Source organism: Oncorhynchus clarkii, chromosome 6 (assembly GCF_045791955.1).
Source record: "Oncorhynchus clarkii lewisi isolate Uvic-CL-2024 chromosome 6, UVic_Ocla_1.0, whole genome shotgun sequence".
In the NCBI taxonomy this organism is placed as follows: domain Eukaryota; kingdom Metazoa; phylum Chordata; class Actinopteri; order Salmoniformes; family Salmonidae; genus Oncorhynchus; species Oncorhynchus clarkii.
This window is the reverse complement of record NC_092152.1, coordinates 795,416-823,402: the sequence shown is the minus strand read 5'-3', so window position 1 is coordinate 823,402 and position 27,987 is coordinate 795,416. Positions and strand designations below refer to the sequence as shown.

General features: G+C 45.0%; 1 protein-coding gene across 1 annotated transcript; it reads right to left on the bottom strand.

Moving 5' to 3' along the window:
* Window positions 1-154: 154 nt before the first annotated feature.
* On the bottom strand, window positions 155-27,152 carry LOC139410544 (fructose-1,6-bisphosphatase isozyme 2-like). Its single transcript, XM_071155814.1, has 8 exons — window positions 26,873-27,152; window positions 22,815-22,977; window positions 20,267-20,359; window positions 17,369-17,377; window positions 13,421-13,561; window positions 12,238-12,375; window positions 2,308-2,427; window positions 155-385 (listed from the first exon to the last, which is right to left on the bottom strand). The coding sequence occupies exons 1-8, from the start codon at window positions 27,046-27,048 to the stop codon at window positions 200-202; spliced, it is 1,026 nt and encodes a 341-aa protein (XP_071011915.1). The 5' UTR covers window positions 27,049-27,152; the 3' UTR covers window positions 155-199.
* Between the last annotated feature and the right edge of the window lie 835 nt (window positions 27,153-27,987).

Sequence of the window (27,987 nt, the reverse complement as noted above, 5' to 3'; positions counted from 1 at the left end):
TGGTTCTAGTAGAGTTGAGGATAGGGTTACATGAACAGGAAGAGTGGAATATCTGAATCCTGAAATATGGGCCCTGGTCAAAAGCAGTGCAGTATATAAGGAAGAGGGTACTATTTGCTCTTCTTGCTGATGGACAGACATGTAGTTACTCATGTTTTTTTTGTTGGTATTTAACTTTTATTCAAGTTTTGTTGTCGTTCTACTTGTGCTTCTTGACAAAGTCGAGGTACTCGTTGACGTCATCAGGTGAACCCACAATAAACGGAACTCTCTGGTGGATGTTGGTTGGAACCACGTCTAGGACACGCCCTTCTCCCGTAGTCGCCACGCCTCCACACTGCTCGATCAGGAAGGCGATGGGGTTGCACTCGTACAGCAAACGCAGCTAGGGAAGGGAAAGGAATACACACACCAAGATTAGAGGAGGGAATGTGAAGGCGTGATACACAGCTTCAACCTATTTAACTGGATTAGCTATTGTTTATACCTTTCTTAACTTTCCTTCTCTTAGCCAGAGAGACCTGGGCCCTGTTTCCCCATAGCCAGAGAGACCTGGGCCCTGTTTCCCCATAGCCAGAGAGACCTGGGCCCTGTTTCCCCACAGCCAGAGAGACCTGGGCCCTGTTTCCCCACATCCAGAGAGACCTGGGCCCTGTTTCCCCACAGCCAGAGAGACCTGGGCCCTGTTTCCCCATAGCCAGAGAGACCTGGGCCCTGTTTCCCCATAGCCGGAGAGACCTGGGCCCTGTTTCCCCATAGCCAGAGAGACCTGGGCCCTGTTTCCCCATAGCCAGAGAGACCTGGGCCCTGTTTCCCCATAGCCAGAGAGACCTGGGCCCTGTTTCCCCATAGCCAGAGAGACCTGGGCCCTGTTTCACCATAGCCAGAGAGACATGGGCCCTGTTTCACCACATCTGGAGAGACCTGGGCCCTGTTTTCCCACATCCAGAGAGACCTGGGCCCTGTTTCCCCATAGCCGGAGAGACCTGTGCCCTGTTTCCCCATAGCCGGAGAGACCTGGCCCCTGTTTCCCCATAGCCGGAGAGACCTGGCCCCTGTTTCCCCATGGACAGAGCCTCTACTACAACTGTAATGGTATTACTATAGCTATATCCTCACATGGTCTCTCCTGTCATTGCTATGCGGATGACACTCAACTACTTTTCTTCTTCCCACCTTCTGACACGCAGTTGGCGAAACGCATCTCTGAATGCCTGACAGATACCTCAGCTTGGATGTCGTCCCACCACCTCGAGCTCAACAAGACGGAGCTGCTCTTCCTCCCGGGGATGGCCTCCCCGCTGAATTAAAGACTTCTCCATCACGGTTGACTCCACAGTGTCGCCCTCCCAGAGTACAAAGAACCTTGGCGTGACCCTGGACGACACCCTGTTGTTCTCTGCAAACATCAAAGCAGTGACTACTGCAGGTTCATGCTCAACAACAACCGTAGAGTATGACCCTACCTCACACCGGAAGTGGCGCAGGTCCTAATCCAGGGACTTGTCATCTCCCGTCTGGACATCTGCAACTCTCTGTTGGCTGGGCTCCCCGCTTGTCCCGTTAAACCCATGCAACCTATTGAGATTGCAGCAGGCCGCCTGGTTTTGAACCCAAGTTCCCTCATGTCACGCCGCTCCTCCTCACTCTCCACTGGCCTCCAGTTGAAGCTCCACTACCAGACCATGATGCTTACCTACGGAACTGCAAAAGGAACTGCCCCTTCCTACACCTGAAACCCTACACCCCAACCCGAGCACTCCGTTCTGTCACCTCAGGTCCCTTGGCCCTCCAACCCCCACGGGAGGGCAGCTCCTGTCTCAGCCCAGTCTATGCTCCTCCTCTGTTCTGTCACCTCAGGTCCCTTGGCCCTTCAACCCCCACGGGAGGGCAGCTCCTGTCTCAGCCCAGTCCATGCTCCTCCTCTGTTCTGGCACCCCAATGGTGGAACCAGCTTCCCCCTGAATCTAGGACATCAGAGTCCCTGCTCATCTTCTGAAAACATCTGAAACCCTACCTCTTCAAACATTATCTTAAATAATCCCCCTCCTCACCTTGACCCCCCCCCCCCCCCCACCCAAAAGATAAATTATAAAAATACAAAAATAACCACTTAACCTGTTTTCTGTGGTCTATAATTCAATTAATCTTTTCACTGGTGTGGTTAGAGGTCAGGGGTTAGAGGTCAAGGGATACTTTTAGGGTCAGGGCCTGCCTACCTAGCCCTTGGGGCTCTTCTTGTTGATAGGGTTAGGGCTAAAGGTCAGGGTTTAGGGGTTAGAGGTCAATGGTTAAGGCTAAACCTACCTTTCCCTTAGGGCTCTTTTCATTGGCGGGGTACATGAAGATTCCTCCATATGCGATGGTGCGATGGACGTCTGCCACCATAGAGCCCACATACCTTGCTCCATAGGGGGCGCTCCCGTCCTATAGGGGCAGAGACAACAAGACACTGAACTCACTCTCATCACCATACACTGTTATCAAAACAACTTTGATTGATTGATGTACAGTTTTGATTGATACCATCACAACCATATTCGTTTGCCAGAGCGATAGATGAAGCTACAGTAGCAAGCAACAGGAGGCTATGCACAGCTACACAGCACATTTGCACGTGTTAAAATCTCAGTGTTAAGGTAAAAAGTGTTGTGAGTGTTATATCTGAGCGTTGATTCTAATGGGGTTAAGACCAGTGTTATATCTGAGTGTTGATTCTAATGGGGTTAACACCAGTGTTATATCTGAGTGTTGATTCTAGTGGGGTTAACACCAGTGTTATATCTGAGTGTTGATTATAATGGGGTTAACACCAGTGTTATATCTGAGTGTTGATTCTGATGGGTTTAACACCAGTGTTATATCTGAGTGTTGATTCTAATGGGTTTAACACCAGTGTTATATCTGAGTGTTGATTCTAGTGGGGTTAACACCAGTGTTATATCTGAGTGTTGATTCTAATGGGGTTAACACCAGTGTTATATCTGAGTGTTGATTCTAGTGGTGTTAACACCAGTGGGATTAAAATTGACACCACCTGCGGTGAATAAATAAAGTGTTATTTGAATTACAGTGGTATCAACACTGCGTGGTGTTGGTTAATCGACTGTGTTGAGTTCATTTCCGTTAACTCTCGGAGTGAAAGAATATGTTGAAGGGCCTCTTTATCATACAGTATTTCCCAGGATGCTTTGTTGCAGGTTGATTTTTAGACATTTTTTATTTTAATATCTATGTTTCTGCATGCACATTGATTCATTAATCTTATACTATACAAAGATAAATAACTGAAATGTTTCTAAACTAATCCAATCTGTAAGGGGTTGGACTTATTACACCTGTTACTGAGATACTCCAGTTTACATGGTTTAGGTAGTATTGGTTGTCAAGTCCTTCACAATAGCAGTCAGGCTGAATGCAGGTGGTGGGGGATAAAATATTCCAATTGTTGGACATCCTCCCACTGGCTGGATTCCGATAGGAATAACTAATCACTTCACACACCAGCGTATTGTGACTTGCAGGTCTAATGTGGCCCATGAGCCAGGATTTTCAGAACACGATTTTCAGGATATCTAGTACATAACTAAAGGCCTTCTGAAGTGTATAATGTACAAGTCACAACGAGTTCAATTTAAATTCAAATACATTCACTTAGGCAATCACTTGGTGAAGGATCCAGTGCTGCAAATGTATTAATGTAACAAATATGTCTCTGTCACTAACAAACATAGTCATAGGTGGACATCTCTCACATTCACTTGAAAAGCATGCTGGGAAATATGCAATTTTGGTATTTGGTATTTTATTAAGATCCCCATTAGCTGTTGCATAAGCAGCAGCTACTCTTCCTGGGGTCCACACAAAACATGAAACAGAATTACATAATACAGAACATCTTTAGACAAGAGCAGCTCAAGGAAAGAACTATATACATTTTTAAAATGCTCTACATATCAATACATACATACAAACTATTTAGGTCAAATACGGGAGAGGCGTTGTGTCGCGAGGTGTTTATCGGTGGTGACAGTGTTTCCTATCCTCAGTGCAGTGGGCAGCTGGGAGGAGGTGCTCTTATTCTCCATGGACTTTAGTGTCCCAAAACTTTTTGGAATTTGTGCAACTGGATGCAAATTTCTGTTTGAAAAAGATAGCCTTTGCTTTCCTAACTGACTGAGTATATTGCTTCCTGACTTCCCTTTAGAGTTGCATATTCCTGGGGCTTTTCAATGCTGATGCAGAACGCCACAGGATGTTTTTGTGCTGGTCAAGGGGAGTCAAGTCTGGGGTGAACCAAGGGCTATATCAGATCTTAGATCTACATTTATTGAATGGGGCATGCTTATTTAAGGTGGAGAGGAAAGCACTTTAGAAGAGCATCCTCTACTGACGGGATGAGGTCAATATCCTTCCAGGATACCCAGGCCAGATTGGTTAGAAAGGCCTGCTTGCAGAAGTGTTTTAGGGAGCGTTTGACAGTGATGAGGGGTGGCCGTTTGACCGCGGATCCATTACCGACGCAGGCAATGAGGCAGTGACGCTGAGATCCTGGTTGAAGACAGCAGAGGTGTATTTAGAGGGCAAGTTGGTCAGGATGTTATCTAAGAGGGTGCCCGTGGTTACAGATTTTGGGTTGTAACTGGTAGGTTCCTTGATAATTTGTGTGAGATTGTGTTAAGCATGTCCCAGTTTAGGTCACCTAGCAGCACGAGTTCTGAAGATAAATGGGTGATAATCAATTCACATGGTGTCCAGGGCACAGCTGTGAGCTGAAGGGGGTCAATAACAAGCGGCAACGGTGAGAGACTTGTTTCTGGAAAGGTGGATTTTTAAAAGTAGAAGCTTGAATTGTTTGGGCACAGACCTGGATAGTATGATAGAACTCTGCAGTGGATTGTAACTCCGCAGCCTTTGGCAGTTCTATCTTGACGGAATACGTGTAACGGTCTTCTTGTGGTGAAGTAGAGGCGGGCCAAAAAACAGCGTGATTATATTGATTCATGTTTAATAACAAAAAGGATAAACACGAACACTACAAAACAACAAATGTGGAAAACCAAAAACAGCCCTGTCTGGTGCAAAACACAGAGACAGGAACAATCACCCACAAACACACAGTGAAACCCAGGCTACCTAAATATGGTTCCCAATCAGAGACAATGACTAACACCTGCCTCTGATTGAGAACCATATCAGGCCAGACATAGAAATAGACAAACAAGACATCCAACATAGAATGCCCACTCAGATCACACCCTGACCAACCAAAACATAGAAACATACAAAGCAAACTATGGTCAGGGTGTGACAATATGTTGTAGTTAGGGATGGACATTTCTGAATTTTTGGTGGCCTTCCTAAGCCAGGATTCAGACACGGCAAGGACATCAGGGTTGGCGGAGTGTGCTAAAGCAGTGAATAAAACAAACTTAGGGAGGAGGCTTCTGATGTTAATTAACATGCATGAAACCAAGGCTTTTAAGGTTACAGAAGTCAACAAATGAGAGTGCCTGGAGAATAGGTGTGGTACTGGGGGCTACAGGGCCTGGGTTAACCTCTACATCACCAGAGGAACAGAGGGGGAATAGGATAAGGGTAAGGCTAAAAGAACTGGTCGTCTAGTGCACTGGGAACAGATAATTAAAGGAGCAGACGTCTGGGCGTGGTAGAATAGATTCAGGGCATAATGTACAGACAAGGGTATGGTAGGATGTGAGTATAGTGGAGGTAAACCTAGATGTTGAGTGACAATGAAAGAGATTGTTTTATTCGACTGCTCAACATGCCTTAGATAGCTCTTTTGTCCCACCCCCCACACATGAGGAGACCTCACCTAGCTTAACTGGTGCCTCCAGAGATACAATAAGTACTAACTGAGACAGCAGTAGACAAGGCATATTGACATTAGAGAGAGGCATAAAGCAATCACAGGTGTTGATCAGGAGAGCTAAGACAGCAACGGGTAAATGGTGATGAATGGGCAGAGAGGGTCAGTTAGGTACACACATGACCTGAGTTTGAGGCTGGGGCCAGGCAGCAGATAGGGTGCAGGCCAGGCAGCAGGCTGTTAACCAGCCTGACAGTTTAGTGGAGTCTGCCACTAGCACAGTCAGTGTAGTCAGCTCAGCTATCCCCATTGAGACCGTGTCTGTGCCTTGATCTAGGTTGGGCAAAACTAAACATGGCAGTGTTCTCCTTAGCAATCTCACTGGAATAAATACCTCCTTCATTCCTGTCATTATTTAAAGAGATTGTGATATCTCACATCTCAAAATAAGGCTACTTAATGTTAGATCCCTCACTTCCAAGGCAGTAATATTGAATGAACAAATCCCTGATCATAATCTTGATGTGATTAGCCTGACTGAAACATAGCTTAAGTCTATTAACTGTTAAATGAGGCCTCTCCTCCTGCTTACATAAGTGACCATATCCCCCACACAACCCTTAACAGGCCTCCTGGGCTGTATACAGCATTCCTCACTGAGTTCCCTGAAATCCTGTCGGACCTTGTAGTCATGGCAGATAATATTCACATTTTTTGTGATTTTAATATTCACATGGAAAGGTCCACAGACCCACTCCAAAAGGCTTTCGGAGCCATCATCCAACATGTCTTGGTTTTGTCCAACATGTCTCCGGACCTACTCACTGCCACAGTCATACTCTGGACCTAGTTTTGTCCCGTGGAATAAATATTGTGGATCTTAATGTTTTTCCTCATAATCCTGGACTATCGGACCCCCATTTTATCAAGTTTGCAATCGCAACAAATATTTTGCTTAGACCCCAACCAAGGATCATCTAAAGCCGTGCTATAAACTTGGTTAACCACCTATCTGAGCTGCTTCCTGTGCTTGGCCCTCCTATGTTGAACATAACAAACGGCTCTCTATCCACTGGATGTGTACCAAACGCACTAAAAGTGGCAGTAATAAAGCCAATCTTGAAAAAGCCAAACCTTGACCCAGAAAATATGAAACATAATCGGCCTATATCGAATCTCCCATTCCTCTCATAATGTTTAGAAAAAACTGTTGTACAGCAACTCATTGACTTCCTGAAAACAAACAATGTATGCGAAACGCTTCAGTCTGGTTTTAGACTCCATCATAGCACTGAGACTGCACTTGTGAAGTTGGTAAATGACCTTTTAATGGCATCAGACTGAGGCTCTGCATCTGTCCTCGTGCTCCTAGACCTTAGTGTTGCTTTTGACACCATCGATCACCACATTCTTTTGGAGAGATTGGATACCCAAATTGGTCTATAAGGACAAGTTCTGGCCTGGTTTAGATCTTATCTGTCGGAAAGATATCAGGTTGTATCTGTGGATGGTTTGTCCTCTGACAAATCAACTGTAAGTTTCTGTGTTCCTCAAAGTTCCGTTTTAGGACCACTATGATTTTCACTATATATTTTATTTCTTGGTGATGTCATTTGGAAACACAATGTTAACTTTCACTGCTATGCGGATGACACACAGCTGTACATTTCAATGAAACATGGTGGAGCCTCAAAATTGCCCTCGCTAGAAGCCTGTGTTTCAGACATAAGGAAGTGGATGGCTGCCAATGTTCTACTTTTAAACTCGGACAAAACAGAGATGCTTGTTCTAGGTCCCAAAGAGATCTTCTGTTGGATCTGATAATTAATCTTGATGGTTGTACAGTCGTCTCAAATAAAACTGTGAAGGACCTTGGCGTTACTCTGGACCCTGATCTCTCTTTTGACGAACATTTCAAGACTGTTTTAAGGACAGCTTTATTCCATCTTCATAACATTGCAAAAATCTGAAACTTTATGTCCAAGAATGATGCAGAAAAATTAATCCATGCTTTTGTCACTTCTAGATTAGACTACTGCTATGCTCTGCTACCCGGATAAAGCACTAAATAAACTTCAGTTTGTGCTAAACACGGCTGCTAGAATCTTGACAAGAACCAAAAGATGTGATCATATTACTCCAGTGCTAGCCTCTCTACACTGGCTTCCTGTCAAGGCTAGGGATGATTTTAAGTAGGTTACTGCTAACCTACAAAGCATTACATGGGCTTGCTCCTACCTATCTCTCCGATTTGGTCCTGCCGTACATACTTACACGTTCGCAACGATCACAAGACACAGGCCTCCTTATTGTCCCTAGAATGGCTAAGCAATCAGCTGGGGGCAGGACTTTCTCCCATGGAGCTCAATTTTTACAGAATGGTCTGCCTATCCATGTGAGAGACACAGACTCGGTCTCGACCTGTAAGTCTTCATTGAATTCTCATCTCTTCAGTAGGTTCTATGATTGAGTGTAGTCTGGACCAGGGGTATGAAGGTGAACGGAAAGGCACTGGAGCGACGAACAGCCCTTGCTGTCTCTGCCTGGCCGGTTCCCCTCTCTCCACCCTGATTCTCTGCCTCAAACCCTATTACGGGTGCTAAGTCACTGGCTTACTGGTGCTCTTCCATGCCATCCCTAGGAGGGGTGCGTCACTTGAATGGGTTGAGTCACTGATGTGATCTTCCTGTCCGGGTTGGCGCCCCCCCTTGGGTTGTGCCGTGGGGGAGATCTTTGTGATCAATACTCTTGTCTCAGGGTAGTATGTTGGTGGTTGAAGATATCCTTGTAGGGGTGTGGGGACTGTGCTTTGGCAAAGTGGGTGGGGTTATTTTCTGCCTGGTTGGCCCTGTCTGGGGGTATCGTCGGACGGGGCCACAGTGTCTCCTGACCCCTCCTGTCTCAGCCTCCAGTATTTATGCTGCAGTAGTTCATGTGTCGGGGGCTAGGGTCAGTTTGTTATATCTGGAGTACTTCTCCTATCGTATCTGGTGTCCTGTGTGAATTTAAGTATACTATCTCTAATTCTCTCTCTCTCCTTCTCCCTCCCGGAGGATCTGAGCCCTATGACCAAGCCTCAGGACTACCTGGCATGATGACTCCTTGCTGTCCCCAGTCCACCTGGCCGTGCTGCTGCTCCAGTTTCAACTGTTTTGCCTGCGGCTATGGAATCCTGACCTGTTCATCGGACGTGCTACCTGTCCCAGACCTGCTGTTTTCAACTCTCTCTTCCGCACCTGCTGTCTTTAACTCTAAATGCTCGGCTATGAAAAGCCAGCTGACATTTACTCATGAGGTGCTGACCTGTTGCACCCTCTACAACCACTGTGATTATTAATATTATTTGACCCTGCAGGTCATCTTTGAACGTTTAAACATCTTGGCCATGTACTGTTATAATCTCCACCCAGCACAGCCAGAAGATGACTGGCCACCCCTCAGAGCCTGGTTGCTCTCTAGGTTTCTTCCTAGGTTCCTTCCTTTCTTGGGAGTTTTTCCTAGCCACCATGCTTCTACACCTGCATTGCTTGCTGTTTGTGGTTTTAGGCTGGGTATCTGTACAGCACTTTGTGACATCGGCTGATGTAAAAAGGGCTTTAAAAATACATTTGATTGATGCATCCTCACACAGATCAAATAAAATATAATCAAATCAAAACACATGTTATTTGTCACATGAGCCGGATACAACAGGTGTAGTAGACCTTACCGTGAAATTCCTACTTACAAACCCTTAACCAACAATGCAGTTTTAGGAAAATAGAGTTAAGTAAAGATTTACAAAATAAAACACAGTAAAAAAATCAATTAAAAAGTAACACAAAATAACAATAATGAGGCTATATAAATAAGGTTATATACAGGGGGTACCGGTGCCTAGTCATTGTGCATTAGTACAGGTTAGTAAAACAAGGTCATTTGTACATGTAGGTAGGGGTAAAGTGACTATGCATAGATAATATGCATAGTACCGGACGTGCTACCTGTCCCAGACCTGCTGTTTTCAACTCTCTAGAGACAGCAGGAGCGGTAGAGATACTCTGAAGGATCGGCTATGAAAAGCCAACTGACATTTACTCCTGAGGTGCCAAACAGCATTGCTTGCTGTTTGGGGTTTTAGGCTGGGTTTCTGTACAGCACTTTGAGATATCAGCTGATGTAAGAAGGGCTTTATAAATACATTTGATGATAATAAACAGCGTGTAGCAGCAGTGTACAAAACAAATGGTGGGGGTCAATGTAAATAGTCCTGGTGGCCATTTGATTAGTTGTTCAGCAGTCTTATGGCTTGGGGGTAGAAGGTGTTCAGCAGTCTTATGGTTTGGGGGTAGAAGGTGTTCAGCAGTCTTATGCTTGGGGGTAGAAGGTGTTCAGCAGTCTTATGCTTGGGGGTAGAAGGTGTTCAGCAGTCTTATGCTTGGGGGTAGAAGCTGTTCAGCAGTCTTATGGCTTGGGGGTAGAAGGTGTTCAGCAGTCTAATGGCTTGGGGGTAGAAGGTGTTCAGCAGTCTTATGCTTGGGGGTAGAAGCTGTTCAGCAGTCTTATGGCTTGGGGGTAGAAGGTGTTCAGCAGTCTTATGGTTTGGGGGTAGAAGGTGTTCAGCAGTCTTATGGCTTGGGGGTAGAAGCTGTTCAGCAGTGTTCTGGCTTGGGGGGTAGAAGCTGTTCAGCAGTCGTATGGTTTGGGGGTAGAAGGTGTTCAGCAGTCTTATGGCTTGGGGGTAGAAGGTGTTCAGCAGTCTAATGGCTTGGGGGTAGAAGGTGTTCAGCAGTCTTATGGTTTGGGGGTAGAAGGTGTTCAGCAGTCTTATGGCTTGGGGGTAGAAGGTGTTCAGCAGTCTAATGGCTTGGGGGTAGAAGGTGTTCAGCAGTCTTATGCTTGGGGGTAGAAGGTGTTCAGCAGTCTAATGGCTTGGGGGTAGAAGGTGTTCAGCAGTCTTATGGTTTGGGGGTAGAAGGTGTTCAGCAGTCTTATGGCTTGGGGGTAGAAGGTGTTCAGCAGTCTAATGGCTTGGGGGTAGAAGGTGTTCAGCAGTCTTATGGCTTGGGGGTAGAAGGTGTTCAGCAGTCTTATGGCTTGGGGGTAGAAGGTGTTCAGCAGTCTAATGGCTTGGGGGTAGAAGGTGTTCAGCAGTCTTATGGCTTGGGGGTAGAAGTTGTTCAGCAGTCTTATGGCTTGGGGGTAGAAGGTGTTCAGCAGTCTTATGGCTTGGGGGTAGAAGGTGTTCAGCAGTCTTATGGCTTGGGGGTAGAAGGTGTTCAGCAGTCTTATGGTTTGGGGGTAGAAGGTGTTCAGCAGTCTTATGGTTTGGGGGTAGAAGCTGGTAAGGAGCCTTTTGGACCTGGACTTGGCGCTCTGGTACCGCTTGCCGTGCGGTAGCTGAAAGAACAGTCTATGACTTAGGTGACTGGAGTATTGGGTGACAATCTTTTGGGCCTTTCTCTGACACCGCCTGGTATATAGGTACGGGATGGCAGGAAGCTTGGCCCCAGTGAATATCCTGGGCCATACGCACTACCCTCTGTAGCACCGTATGGTCGGATGCCGAGCAGTTACCATACAACCGGTCAGGATGCTCTCGATGGTGCAGCTGTAGACATTTTTGAGGATCTGGGGACCCATGACAAATCTTTTCAGTCTCCTGAGGGGGAGAAGGTGTTGTGGTGCCCTCTTCACGACTTTCTTGGTGAGTTTTTGAACATGATAGTTTGTTGGTGATGTGGACACAAAGGAACTCTCGACCCACTCCACTACAGCCTCCTCGATGTGAATGGGGTTGTGTTTGACCCCCCTTTACCTGTAGTATGAGCTAGTGAGTGGTACCGTGAGGTGAGAGTAACTGACTACTGGAATCACTGTCAGCAAGAATACACTTATGGTGGGTTCCATAAGGCTAGACAGAGAGGTTACTGTGAGGCTAACTGACTACTGGACTCACTGTCAGCAAGAATACACTTATGGTGGGTTCCATAAGGCTAGACAGAGAGGTTACTGTGAGGCTAACTGACTACTGGACTCACTGTCAGCAAGAATACATAAGGCTAGTGTGTTTAATGGGTTCCATAAGGCTAGTGTGTGTAATGGGTTCCATAAGGCTAGTGTGTTTAATGGGTTCCATAAGGCTAGTGTGTTTAATGGGTTCCATAAGGCTAGTGTGTGTAATGGGTTCCATAAGGCTAGTGTGTTTAATGGGTTCCATAAGGCTAGTGTGTTTAATGGGTTCCATAATGCTAGTGTGTTTAATGGGTTCCATAAGGCTAGTGTGTGTAATGGGTTCCATAAGGCTAGTGTGTTTAATGGGTTCCATAAGGCTAGTGTGTTTAATGGGGAAATGGAAGATCGCTAAAAGTTATTTGTGGTTCCAAAGCTCAAGGTGTCAGGTGATGATCATGTGTGCGTGTGTGTACCTCTGGGTATTTCTTGTGCTTCAGGTACGCCTTGATGGATGGGTGCATGTATTTGACGTATCCCTCGTTCAGACTGTAGATCTTTCCTTTGGGCTTGATCTTCACATTTTTCTCTGTCAGGATAAACTCTCCAATCGCCTGGAAACCAAACAACACAGTTAGTTAAGGACATTCACTTGTTATTTTACCGACACTGGCCTCCGTCTCTGTCCTCTGTCCTCTGTCCTCTGTCCTCTGTCCACTGGCCTCTGTCTCTGTCCACTGTCCTCTGTCCACTGGCATCTGTCTCTGTCCTCTGTCCTCTGTCCACTGTCCTCTGTCCTCTGTCCCTGTCCACTGTCCTCTGTCCCTGTCCACTGTCCTCTGTCCCTGTCCTTGTCCACTGTCCTCTGTCCACTGTCCTCTGTCCTCTGTCCCTGTCCACTGTCCTCTGTCCTCTGTCCTCTGTCCCCTGTCCACTGTCCTCTGTCCACTGTCCACTGTCCACTGGCCTCTGTCCTCTGCCCTCTGGCCTCTGTCTTTGTCCTTGTCCTCTGCATGTCTTTTTACATTGTTTCTCTTCTGTCTCTGTCCTCTGTCCCTGTCCACTGTCCTCTGTCTCTGTCCCTATCCACTGTCCACTGTCCTCTGGTCTCTGGCCTCTGTCTCTGTCCCTGTCCACTGTCCTCTGTCCACTCTCCCTGTCCACTGTCCTCTGTCCACTGTCCTCTGTCCCTGTCCTCTGTCCACTGTCCTCTGTCCACTGTCCACTGTCCTCTGTCCTCTGTCCACTGTCCTCTGTCTCTGTCCCTGTCCACTGTCCTCTGGCCTCTGTCTCTGTCCCTGTCCTCTGTCCTCTGTCCACTCTCCCTGTCCACTGTCCTCTGTCCTCTGTCTCTGTCCCTGTCCTCTGTATGTCTTTTTACATTGTTTCTCTTCTGTCTCTGACCTCTGTCTGTCTCTGTCCTCTGTCTCTGTCCTCTTTCTTCTGTCTCTGACCTCTGTCTGTCTCTGTCCTCTTTCTTCTGTCTCTGACCTCTGTCTCTGTCCTTGTCCCCTGCCTCGGTCTCTGTTCTCTGTCCTCTATATCTGTCCTCGAGTCTGAGTAAACACTGTTGCTCAGTGTGGGTGGTGGATTAGCCTGCGCTAAGGAAACTCCTGTGAATTAACTTTGAATATGGGGCTATTACTTCCACAAACTCACAGGGTCCAGCATAAAGAAGTTGAGGCCCTGTCCGGTGGAGAGGGCAACCAAGGTGGCACTACCATAGAGTGCGTATCCCGCGGCAACAATCTTGCTGCCAGGCTGCAGCGCATCCTTCTCTGTGGCGTCGTTAGTTGATGTCTGACAAAAATAGACATTGTATCATATTAGTGGATATTCACACTACTCTCAGGGCAAGTCTGCCAGTTTTGACGATCACTGACTTTTAGTAGCAGGTTAGGAGAATTAGGTTAATGTTAGGAGAATGAATGTGTCAGGTTAGGAGAATTAGGTTAAGGTTAGGAGAAACTTCTTCAGGATTGGTGGGTCCCCTGCAGGACGGTTAAGCTAACGTAAGCTAATGCGATTAGCATGAGGTTGTAAGTAACAAGAACATTTCCCAGGACATAGACATATCTGATATGGGCAGAAAGCTTAAATTCTTGTTAATCTAACTGCACTGTCCAATTTACAGTAGCTATTACAGTGGAAGAATACCATGCTATTGTTTGAGGAGATTGCACAGTTTTGAACCTTGAAAAGTTATTAATATACAAATTAGGCACATTTGGGCAGTCTTGATACAACATTTTGAACATAAATGCAATGGTTCATTGGATCAGTCTAAAACTTTGCACATGCACTGCTGCCGTCTTGTGGCCAAAATCTAAATTGCACCTGGGCTGGAATAATACATTATGGCCTTTCTCTTGCATTTTAAAGATAAAGGTACAAAAAACAGTTGTTATTTTCTTTGTATTGTCTTTTACCAGATCTAATGTGTTATATTCTACATTTCCACAAACTTCAAAGAGTTTCCTTTCAAATGGTACCAAGAATATGCATATCCCTGCTTCAGGACAGTTAGATTTGGGGTATGTCAATGAAATAAAGGGTCCGATCATTAAGAAGTTACGAGAATTTACATGTCAGATTAGGAGAATTAGGTTAAGTTTAGGAGAATTAGGTTAAGTTTAGGAGAATTAACATGCCAGGTTAGGACAATCAGGTTAAGGTTAGGAGAATTAACGTGGCAGGTTAGGAGAATTAGGTTAAGTTTAGGAGAATTAACGTGCCAGGTTAGGAGAATTAGGTTAAGGTTAGGAGAATTAACGTGGCAGGTTAGGAGAATTAGGTTAAGGTTAGGAGAATTAACATGCCAGGTTAGGAGAATTAGGTTAAGTTTAGGAGAATTAACATGCCAGGTTAGGAGAATTAGGTTAAGGTTAGGAGAATTACCATGCCAGGTTAGGAGAATTAGGTTAAGTTTAGGAGAATTAACATGCCAGGTTAGGAGAATTAGGTTAAGGTTAGGAGAATTAATGTGGTACGTTAGGAAAATTAGGTTACGGTTAGGAGAATTAGGTAGGAAAACAGTTAGGGTTAGCTAAAATTGTTCCTGACACGACTCGAACATATCTAGCTACAATCAGACCTGCCCCGAGAGCAGTCTAAATTTTCATGATTGTGATTCTGCCAAGTAGACATGAATTAGAACATAAGCTACACACGGGATGTGTCCACTGGCTAGACCTATATTGGCCATCTGGGTCATCTGGATATTCCCCCTAATAGACCTATACACACTGGATATAACATGTTAGCATGCTAACATGGGACAGCTGGATATTCCCCCTAATAGACCTATACACACTGGATATAACATGCTAACATGCTAACATGGGCCATCTGGATATTCCCCCTAATAGACCTATACACACTGGATATAACATGGGTCATCTGGATATCCCCCCTAATAGACCTATACACACTGGATATCCCCCCTAATAGACCTATACACACTGGATATAACATGGGTCATCTGGATATGCCACCTAATAGACCTATACACACTGGATATAACATGGGCCATCTGGATATCCCCCCTAATAGACCTATACACACTGGATATAACATGGGCCATCTGGATATCCCCCCTAACAGACCTATACACACTGGATATAACATGGGCCATCTGGATATCCCCCCTAACAGACCTATACACACTGGATATAACATGCTAACATGCTAACATGGGCCATCTGGATATTCCCCCTAATAGACCTATACACACTGGATATAACATGGGCCATCTGGATATTCCCCCTAATAGACCTATACACACTGGATATAACATGTTAACATGCTAACATGGGTCATCTGGATATTCCCCCTAATAGACCTATACACACTGGATATAACATGTTAACATGCTAACATGGGCCATCTGGATATCCCCTCTAATAGACCTATACACACTGGATATAACATGCTAACATGGGCCATCTGGATATTCCCCCTAATAGACCTATACACACTGGATAGAATATGGGCCAGCTGGATATTCCTCCCTAATAGACCTATACACACTGGATAGAACATGGGTCAGCTGGATATCCCCCTAATAGACCTATACACACTGGATATAACATGGGTCATTTGGATATGCCACCTAATAGACCTATACACACTGGATAGAACATGGGCCATCTGGATATCCCTTCTAATAGACCTATACACACTGGATATAACATGCTAACATGCTAACATGGGCCATCTGGATATTCCCCCTAATAGAGCTATACACACTGGATATAACATGCTAACATGCTAACATGGATCATCTGGATATTCCCCCTAATAGACCTATACACACTGGATATAACATGGGTCAGCTGGATATTCCCCCTAATAGAGCTATACACACTGGATATAACATGCTAACATGCTAACATGGGCCAGCTGGATATTCCCCCTAATAGAGCTATACACACTGGATATAACATGCTAACTTGAGTCAGTGAAATAAAATCTACTACTACCATAAAATAAAGTATTTGTGTAAATGTTGAGCGTGATATGATTATTGCATGTCAGATCTGTGGGACAACAGCACCCTCTATTGTTGGTTATTGTAACTGCGGCCTTCTAAGCCTGCTGGTGCTGGTGCTGGATGGATCCTTCATCTTTTGTAGCTCCTTCAACTCAATCACAGCTTGGACTGAATTTCTCTGTCAATTATGCATGTCTGATACTAATACTATTGTTGTTAGTGTCATGTTGTTAATTAGTCTAATGTCTAAAGAATGTGTCAAACCTCGTGTCTAATGTCTTGTCACACCCTGATCTGTTTTACTTGTCTTGTGCTTGACACCTCCCACCAGGTGTCTTCACCCCCCACCAGGTGTCTCCCATTTGTCCCTATTATCTCCTGTGTATTAATACCTACGTTTTCTGTTTGTCTGTTCCAAGTTTGTCTTGTCATGTCCTACCAGCGTGTTCCTGTATTTTTGTTTTTCTAAGTCTTCCCAGTTCTGACCTTTCTGCCTGTCCTGATCCTGCCTGCTGTCCTGTACCTGCCTGACTCTGATTTGGATCTCAACTCTTTGCCTGCCTTGACTTACCTTTTGCCTGTCCCTTGTACTATAATAAACTCTGAGACTTGTACAATCCACCTCCTGTGTCTGGATCTGTGTCTTAGCCTGAGTCCTGATACGTCTAAAGAATGTGTCAATCCTAACGACTAATGTCTAAAGAATGTGTCAATCCTAATGACTAATGTCTAAAGAATGGGTCAATCCTAACGACTAATGTCTAAAGAATGTGTCAATCCTAACGACTAATGTCTAAAGAATGTGTAAATTCTAACGACTAATGTCTAAAGAATGTGTCAATCCTGATGACTAATGTCTAAAGAATGTGTCCATGCTAGTGTCTAATGTCTAAAGAATGTGTCAATCCTAATGACTAATGTCTAAAGAATGTGTCAATTCTAACGACTAATGTCTAAAGAATGTGTCAATCCTAATGACTAATGTCTAAAGAATGTGTCCATGCTAGTGTCTAATTTCTAAGGAATGTGTCAATCCTAGCTTTAACAGTTCCATAATATAATTCCATAGCTTAGCTTGTGTATTTGATCAGGCAGGCAATCAGTGGGGCAGTTACCTCGTCAATCTGGAGAGGCACATGGAGAGAGACACAAGGAGACACACGTCAGAGAACAGACACAGACAGAGTGCATATGAACAACAGATTTACCCATACTAAATTGCCACTCAGCATGTATTGAATGTCACAAATACACTACACTTCTGTTAGGCATATCTGTTTCTACACTTCTGCCACTCGGCGTACACATCACGGACAAACTGAAATGGTCCACCCCACACAGACTGTGTGGTGAAGAAGGCACAACAGCGCCAGGAGGCTGAAGAAATTTGGCTTGTCACCTAAAACCCTCACAAACTTCTACAGATGCACAATTGAGAGCATCCTGTTGGGCTGTATCACCGCCTGGTACAGCAACTGCACCGCCCACAACCACAAGGCTCTCCAGAGGGTGGTGTGGTCTGCACAACGCATCACCGGAGGAAAACTACCTGCCCTCCAGGACACCTACAGCACCCGATGTCACAGGAAGGCCAAAAATATCATCAAGGACATCAACCCCCCGAGCCGCTGCCTGTTCACCTCACTACCATTCAGAAGACGAGGTCAGTACAGGTGCATCAAAGCTGGGACCAAGAGACTGAAAAGTAGCTTCTATCTCAAGGCCATCAGACTGTTAAACATCCATCACTAGCACAGAGAAGCTGCTGCCTACATACATACTTGAAATCATTGGCCACTTTAATAAATGGAACACTAGTCACTTTATTAATGCCACTTTAATAATGATGTTTACATATATTTCACTATTCATCCCAGATGTATATACTGTATTTTATACCATCTATTGCATATTGTCTATGCTGCTAGGTCAGGGCCCATCCAAATATTTATATGTACATATTTGTATTCCATCTCTTTAGATTGTGTTTTATTATACCTTTATTTCAACAAGGAACACAGACTGAGACCAAGGTCTCTTTTACAGCTGGGCCCTACGTATACATGTTTACACATACAGTTTAGGTACAATGATTAAAAAACTAAATAAGACAAACAAAATGATCACAGATAACAAAAAAATACACATATACCTAACAGAAGTGTAGAAACAGATATACAGTGCCTTGCGAAAGTATTTGGCCCCCTTGAACTGTGCGACCTTTTGCCACATTTCAGGCTTCAAACATAAAGATATAAAACTGTATTTTTTTGTGAAGAATCAACAACAAGTGGGACACAATCATGAAGTGGAACGACATTTATTGGATATTTCAAACTTTTTTAACAAATCAAAAACTGAAAAATTGGGCGTGCAAAATTATTCAGCCCCCTTAAGGTAATACTTTGTAGCGCCACCTGTTGCTGCGATTACAGCTGTAAGTCGCTTGGAGTATGTCTCTATCAGTTTTGCACATCGAGAGACTGAAATTTTTTCCCATTCCTCCTTGCAAAACAGCTCAAGCTCAGTGAGGTTGGATGGAGAGCATTTGTGAACAGCAGTTTTCAGTTCTTTCCACAGATTCTCGATTGGATTCAGGTCTGGACTTTGACTTGGCCATTCTAACACCTGGATATGTTTATTTTTGAACCATTCCATTGTAGATTTTGCTTTATGTTTTGGATCATTGTCTTGTTGGAAGGCAAATCTCCGTCCCAGTCTCAGGTCTTTTGCAGACTCCATCAGGTTTTCTTCCAGAATGGTCCTGTATTTGGCTCCATCCATCTTCCCATCAATTTTAACCATCTTCCCTGTCCCTGCTGAAGAAAAGCAGGCCCAAACCATGATGCTGCCACCACCATGTTTGACAGTGGGGATGGTGTGTTCAGCTGTGTTGCTTTTACGCCAAACATAACGTTTTGCATTGTTGCCAAAAAGTTAAATTTTGGTTTCATCTGACCAGAGCACCTTCTTCCACATGTTTGGTGTGTCTCCCAGGTGGCTTGTGGCAAACTTTAAACAACACTTTTTATGGATATCTTTAAGAAATGGCTTTCTTCTTGCCACTCTTCCATAAAGGACAGATTTGTGCAATATACGACTGATTGTTGTCCTATGGACAGAGTCTCCCACCTCAGCTGTAGATCTCTGCAGTTCATCCAGTGATCATGGGCCTCTTGGCTGCATCTCTGATCAGTCTTCTCCTTGTATGAGCTGAAAGTTTAGAGGGACGGCCAGGTCTTGGTAGATTTGCAGTGGTCTGATACTCCTTCCATTTCAAAATTATCGCTTGCACAGTGCTCCTTGGGATGTTTAAAGCTTGGGAAATCCGGCTTTAAACTTCTTCACAACAGTATCTCGAACCTGCCTGGTGTGTTCCTTGTTCTTCATGATGCTCTCTGCGCTTTTGACGGACCTCTGAGACTATCACAGTGCAGGTGCATTTATACGGAGACTTGATTACACACAGGTGGATTGTATTTATCATCATTAGTCATTTAGGTCAACATTGGATCATTCAGAGATCCTCACTGAACTTCTGGAGAGAGTTTGCTGCACTGAAAGTAAAGGGGCTGACTAATTTGTTGTTCCACTTCATGATTGTGTCCCACTTGTTGTTGATTCTTCAAAAAAAAATACAGTTTTATTTCTTTCTGTTTGAAGCCTGAAATGTGGCAAAAGGTCGCAAAGTTCAAGGGGGCCGAATACTTTCGCAAGGCACTGTACCTGACAGAAGCGTATTAGGTAGTTGTTGTGGAATTGTTAGATTACTTATTAGATATTGCTGCACTGTCGGAACTACAAGCACAAACATTTCGCTACACTCACAATAACATCTGCTAACCATGTGTATGTGACCTATACCATTTGATTTGATTTGATCTGTTTCTACACTTCGGTCAGGTATATCTGTTTCTTAAAAAGTATTTCCATAATGTATAGTTGAACACACAAATGTCTAAAAAGGATTTAATGTGTTGACATGCTTTGCACTGTACTACAGACTTACTCACCCTTTTGTAGATTGCGAAGATGGTGCCGATGGAAGCTAAGCAGTCGATGTTAGAGGAGCCATCCAAAGGATCAAAACACACCACGTATTTACCCTGGAGGAGAGACCAGAGAGTCAAAACACACCACGTATTTACCCTGGAGGAGAGACCAGGGGAGTCAAAACACACCACGTATATATCCTGGAGGAGAGACCAGGGGAGTCTAAACACACCACGTATTTACCCTGGAGGAGAGACCAGAGAGTCAAAACACACCACCTATTTACCCTGAAGGAGAGACCAGGGGATAAAAACACACCACATATTTACCCTGAAGGAGAGACCAGGGGATAAAAACACACCACATATTTACCCTGAAGGAGAGACCAGGGGATAAAAACACACCACCTATTTACCCTGGAGGAGAGACCAGTGCTGCTGCTCCAGTTTCAACTGTTTTGCCTGTGATTATTATTATTTGACCATGCTGGTCATTTATGGACATTTGAACATCTTGGCCATGTTCTGTTATAATCTCCACCCGGCACCCCACATAGCCTGGTTCCTCTCTAGGTTTCTTCCTAGGTTTTGGCCTTTCTAGGGAGTTTTTCCTAGCCACCGTGCTTCTACACCTGCATTGCTTGCTGTTTGGGGTTTTAGGCTGGGTTTCTGTACAGCACTTTGAGATATCAGCTGATGTACAAAGGGCTATATAAATAAACTTGATTTGATTTTGATTTGACCAGGGGAGTCAAAACACACCACGTATTTACCCTGGAGGAGAGACCAGGGGAGTCAAAACACACCACGTATTTACCCTGGAAGAGAGACCAGAGAGTCAAAACACACCACCTATTTACCCTGGAGGAGAGACCAGAGGGTCAAAACACACCACGTATTTACCCTGGAGGAGAGACCAGGGGGTCAAAACACACCACGTATTTACCCTGGAGGAGAGACCAGAGGGTCAAAACACACCACGTATTTACCCTGGAGGAGAGACCAGGGGGTCAAAACACACCACGTATTTACCCTGGAGGAGAGACCAGGGGAGTCAAAACACACCACGTATTTACCCTGGAGGAGAGACCAGGGGAGTCTAAACACACCACGCATTTACCCTGGAGGAGAGACCAGGGGAGTCAAAACACACCACCTATTTACCCTGGAGGAGAGACCAGAGGGTCAAACACACCACATATTTACCCTTGAGGAGGGACCAGAGGGTGAAAACACACCACGTATTTACCCTGGAGGAGAGACAAGGGGCGTCAAAACACACCACGTATATATCCTGGAGGAGAGACCAGGGGAGTCTAAACACACCACATATTTACCCTGGAGGAGAGACAAGGGGAGTCAAAACACACCACGTATTTACCCTGGAGGAGAGACAAGGGGAGTCAAAACACACCACGTATTTACCCTGGAGGAGAGACAAGGGGAGTCAAAAGACACCACGTATTTACCCTGGAGGAGAGACCAGGGGAGTCAAAACACACCACGTATTTACCCTGGAGGAGAGACCAGGGGAGTCAAAACACACCACGTATTTACCCTGGAGGAGAGACCAGGGGAGTCAAAACACACCACGTATATATCCTGGAGGAGAGACCAGAGGGGTCAACTGAGGGTAGAGGTAGGGGGACATGTATATTGCTACACTAATATTACATGACTTCCCACCAGGGTCATTAAATGACATGACTTCCCACCAGGGTCATTAAATGACATGACTTCCCACCAGGGTCATTAAATGACATGACTTCCCACCAGGGTCATTAAATGACATGACTTCCCACCAGGGTCATTAAATGACATGACTTCCCACCAGGGTCATTCAATGACATGACTTCCCACCAGGGTCATTAAATTACATGACTTCCATCTGGGTCATTAAATGACATGACTTCCCACCAGGGTCATTAAATGACATGACTTCCCACCAGGGTCATTAAATTACATGACTTCCATCTGGGTCATTAAATGACATGACTTCCCATCAGGGTCATTAAATTACATGACTTCCATCTGGGTCATTAAATGACATGACTTCCATCTGGGTCATTAAATGACATGACTTCGCACCAGGGTCATTAAATTACATGACTTCCATCTGGGTTATTAAATTACATGACTTCCATCTGGGTTATTAAATGACATGACTTCCATCTGGGTCATTAAATGACATGACTTCGCACCAGGGTCATTAAATTACATGACTTCCATCTGGGTAATTAAATGACATGACTTCCAATCTGGGTCATTAAATTACATGACTTCCCACCAGGGTAATTAAATGCGTGTTCGAAGGCTGTTAGAGACTGTACTGTATGTAAGCTTATAGCACATTTTTATGTCTCTTTCTCAATTTGCCTTTCTGTGACTCCTCAAATCCCATCTTTTTGCCTCCTCGTCACCCGTATTGGAGGAGAAGGTCCAAGGAACCTCAGTGGCCTTTAGAAGAGGCAAGGAGAGTGAATGTGAGGAATCGATGAAAGATTAACCGAGAAAGAGACTAGTCTCCCAAACTTTTATCTAAACAATTAGAGAGAAGATGAAAAGATACCCTCTTTTCCTTGGGTGTGATGATGGCATGTTCGTTCTCCTCTGACACCATGCAGCAGGTTCCGTATGAAGACCTCAGCATATTAATGACCAGGTCATTAGAGAGGATGTCCAGCTTCTTCTGGTCATCACCCGTCGTGTTCACTGTCCCTGCAATGCCCTGGCTGGAACACACACACGCACACACACACACGCACACGCACGCACACACACACCCTTGTTACCACGTCTCCTGCCACCTTCACTGTACTGTGAGAAGTCTACCTGCTGGAGCAGATGCCTTCTGTGTCTGTGGGTGTCCGTGCAGAGCGACATGCAACATTAGCTGTCAGTCAGTCAAAGATGCTGTGGTTTAAATCCATTAAGGATTTGTTATAAACATTGTTACAGACAGACTCTCCAGTACAGGATAAGGTGTAACAGACAATGTTACAGACAGACTCTCCAGTACAGGATAAGGTGTAACAGATAATGTTACAGACAGACTCTCCAGTACTAGGATAAGGTGTAACAGATAATGTTACAGACAGACTCTCCAGTACAGGATAAGGTGTAACAGATAATGTTACAGGGTAGACTCTCCAGTACTAGGATAAGGTGTAACAGATAATGTTACAGGGAGTCTCTCCAGTACAGGATAAGGTGTAACAGATAATGTTACAGACAGACTCTCCAGTACTAGGATAAGGTGTTACAGACAATGTTACAGGGAGACTCTCCAGTACTAGGAGAAGGTGTAACAGATAATGTTACAGGGAGACTCTCCAGTACTAGGAGAAGGTGTAACAGATAATGTTACAGGCAGATTTTTAATGGAATATCTACATAGGCGTAAAGAGGCCCATTATCAGCAACCATCGCTGCTGTGTTCCAATGGCACGTTGTGTTAGCTAATCCAAGTTGATCATTTTAAAAGCCTAATTGATCATTAGAAAACCATTTTGCAATGATGTTAGCACAGCTGAAAACTGTTGTCCTGATTAAAGAAGTAATAAATCTGGCCTTCTTTAGACTAGTTGAGTATCTGGAGCATCAGCATTTGTGGGTCAAAATGGACAGAAACAAAGGACTTTCTTTTGAAACTCGTCAGTCTATTCTTGTTCTGAGAAATGAAGGCTATTCCATGCGAGAAATTGCCAAGAAACTGCAGATCCCGTACAGCGCTGTGTACAACTCCCTTCACAGAACTGCGTGAACTGGATCTAACCAGAATAGAAAGAGTGGGAGGCCCCGGTGCACAACTGAACAAGAGGACAAGTATATTAGAGTGTCTAGTTTGAGAACAGACGCCTCACAAGTCCTCAACTGGCAGCTTCATTAAATAGTACCCGCAAAACACCAGTCTCAACGTCAACAGTGAAGAGGCGACTCCGGGATGCTGGCCTTCTAGGCAGAGATGCAAAGAAAAAGCCATATCTCAGACTGGCCAATAAAAAGAAAAGATTAAGATGAGCAAAAGAACACAGACACTGGACAGAGGAACTCTGCCTAGAAGGCAGCATCCCGGAGTCACCTCTTCACTGTTGACGTTGAGACTGGTGTTTGAGGGTGCTAGTTAATGAAGCTGCGTTTTCGGTTTGAGCTTCTAGTCATGAAATCTATGCAGCCTACTCAAACACTTGTTACAGCTACTGTTTACAGGTCTCCTGGGCTGTATACAGCATTCCTCACTGAGTTCCCTGAATTCCTATCAAACCTTGTAGTCATGGCAGATAATATAAACATTTTTGGTGACTTTTGGTGACTTTAATATTCACATGGAAAAGTGGATCTAGTTTTGTCCAACATGTCTCCAGACCGACTCACTGCCACAGTCTGGACCTAGTTTTGTCCAGTGGAATAAATATTGTGGATCTTAATTCACCTGAAGGTGAACGGAAAGGCTCTGGAGCGACGAACCTCCCTTGCTGTCTCTGCCTGGCCGGTTCCCCTCTCTCCACCGGGATTCTCTGCCTCTAACCCTATTACAGAGGCTGAGTCACGGGCTTACTGGTGCTCTTCCATGCTGTAACTTGGAGGGGTGCATCACTTGAGTGGGTTGAGTCAATGATGTGATCTTCCTGTCTGGGTTGGTGCCCTCCTCGGGTTCTTGCTGTGGGGGAGATCTTCGTGGGCTATACTCAGCCTTATCTCAGGGTAGTAAGTTGGTGGTTTGAAGATATCCCTCTAGTGGTGTGGGGGATGTGCTTTGGCAAAGTGGGTGGGGTTATATCCTGCCTGGTTGGCCCTGTCCGGGGGTATCGTCGGACGGGGCCACAGTGCCTCCAGTCCCCTCCTGTCTCAGTCTCCAGTATTTATGCTGCAGTAGTTTATGTGTCGGGGGGCTAGGGTCAGTCTGTTATATCTGGAGTATTTCTCTTGTCTTATCCGGTGTCCTGTGTGAATTTAAGTATGCTCCCTCTAACTCTTTCTCTCTCTCTTTCTCTCTTTTCTCTCTTCTCTCGGAGGACCTGAGCCCTAGGACCATGCCTCAGGACTACCTGACATGATGACTCCTTGCTGTCCCCAGTCTACCTGGTTGTGCTGCTGCTCCAGTTTCAACTGTTTTGCCTGCGGCTATGGAACCCTGACCTGTTCACTGGACGTGCTACCTTGTCCCATACCTGCTGTTTTCGACTCTCTCTCTACTGCGTCTGCTGTCTCTAACTCTGAATGATCGGCTATGAAAAGCCAACTGACATTTACTCCTGAGGTGTTGACCTGTTGCCCCCTCTACAATCACTGTGATTATTATTATTTTACCCTGCTGGTCATCTATGAACATCTTGGCCATGTACTTTTATTATCTCCACCTGGCACAGCCAGAAGAGGACTGGCCACCCCTCAGCCCCTGGTTCCTCTCTAGATTTCTTCCTAAGTTCCTGCCTTTCTAGGGAGTTTTTCCTAGCCACCAGGCTTCTACATCTGCATTGCTTGCGTTTCTGAATAGCACTTTGTGACATCGGCTGATGCAAAAAGGGCTTTAAAAATGCTCTCCTGCTGAATACAACATCCTGTACTGTCCCAGAGAACAGCTATCTCCTGCTGAATACAACATCCTGTACTGTCCCAGAGAACAGCTATCTCCTGCTGAATACAACATCCTGTACTGTCCCAGAGAACAGCTATCTCTTGCTGGAGCATACAGTACATTCAGCCTTAAATATCACAGGTCATGGCAGAAGCATGTGTCCCCATGCATTCAACTCACCACACCCATTTCATTCACATGCTGCTGCCTGTAGGTTACTCTCAAACAGTAGTTAGCTAACTGACGTTAACATCCTGTTGCTCTGATTCAACTGAGAGGGGAGTACCGTAGAAACATGTCACACTGCAGAGGGGAACGTCCTTAATTAACACTATATACTGCCTCTATCACAAACACTGTCTGTCTCTCAATCTCTTCTGCCATCCATGTTGCATGAATGAATTGAAAGTGGTTCATAACTTTCAATCAGGACTTTCCAATAACTTTTGAATTATGTTTCAAAGGTACGGGTGGAGGTGCAGAGAGACAGTGTAGTACTTACAGGTGGAGGTGCAGAGAGACAGTGTAGTACTTACAGGTGGAGGTGCAGAGAGACAATGTAGTACTTACAGGTGGAGGTGCAGAGAGACAGTGTAGTACTTACAGGTGGAGGTGCAGAGAGACAGTGTAGTACTTACAGGTGGAGGTTCAGAGAGACAGTGTAGTACTTACAGGTGGAGGTGCAGAGAGACAGTGTAGTACTTACAGGTGGAGGTTCAGAGAGACAGTGTAGTACTTACAGGTGGAGGTGCAGAGAGACAGTGTAGTACTTACAGGTGGAGGTGCAGAGAGACAGTGTAGTACTTACAGGTGGAGGTGCAGAGAGACAGTGTAGTACTTACAGGTGGAGGTTCAGAGAGACAGTGTAGTACTTACAGGTGGAGGTGCAGAGAGACAGTGTAGTACTTACAGGTGGAGGTTCAGAGAGACAGTGTAGTACTTACAGGTGGAGGTGCAGAGAGACAGTGTAGTACTTACAGGTGGAGGTGCAGAGAGACAGTGTAGTACTTACAGGTGTGCTGTAGTCAGGGAGACAGTGTAGTACTTACAGGTGTGCGAGTCCGGCCTTACGCACGGCGCAGGAGATGGCTTTGATGGATGTCAGCAGACTGTTAATCAGCTGGGTCAGCTCTCCTGTTGACCCCTTGACCTGGCGCCCCGTCTCCATCACAAACCGAGTTAGGGTCCACACGTCCGTGTCGATCTTAGAGCTATTATCCGACATGTTGTAGCCGTGTTGGGGTTCTACCTCGTTGGGTCCGGGTTAGGCTGATACTCCTGGGTAGGGAAGCACGACTGTGTCTGTGAGAGGTGTATGAGTGAGTGAGAGGGTCAGGCTGTGTGTGTGTGAGAGAGAGGGAGAGAGCAGCTGTTAACAGAGAAGGTCAACCTCATTCCAGCAGCATGGCTGAACGCCGAGGTTATATTTGTGATGGCAGTACAGGGGGAGAGTAGAGAAGGGTATAGAGTGGAAGCAAACCTTTGGTCACAGACAGACGGATATGTACCGTGGGGAGAACAAGTATTTGATACACTGCTGATTTTGCAGGTTTTCTTACTTACAAAGCATGTAGAAGTCTGTAATTTTTTTTCATAGATACACTTCAACTGTGAGAGACGGAATCTAAAACAAAAATCCAGAAAATCACACTGTATTATTTTTAAGTAATTCATTTGCATTTTATTATTTTGTGTGTGTCTGGACTTTCAAAGACAGAAGTTCAATGCTAGAAGGATGCAGTAAGACATGTCCATACTAGAAGGATGCAGTAAGACATGTCCATACTAGAAGGATGCAGTAAGACATGTCCATGCTAGAAGGATGCAGTAAGACATGTCCATGCTAGAAGGATGCAGTAAGACATGTCCATACTAGAAGGATGCAGTAAGACATGTCCATGCTAGAAGGATGCAGTAAGACATGTCCATACTAGAAGGATGCAGTAAGACATGTCCATACTAGAAGGATGCAGTAAGACATGTCCATACTAGAAGGATGCAGTAAGACATGTCCATACTAGAAGGATGCAGTAAGACATGTCCATACTAGAAGGATGCAGTAAGACATGTCCATACTAGAAGGATGCAATAAGACATGTCCATACTAGAAGGATGCAGTAAGACATGTCCATACTAGAAGGATGCAGTAAGACATGTCAATGCT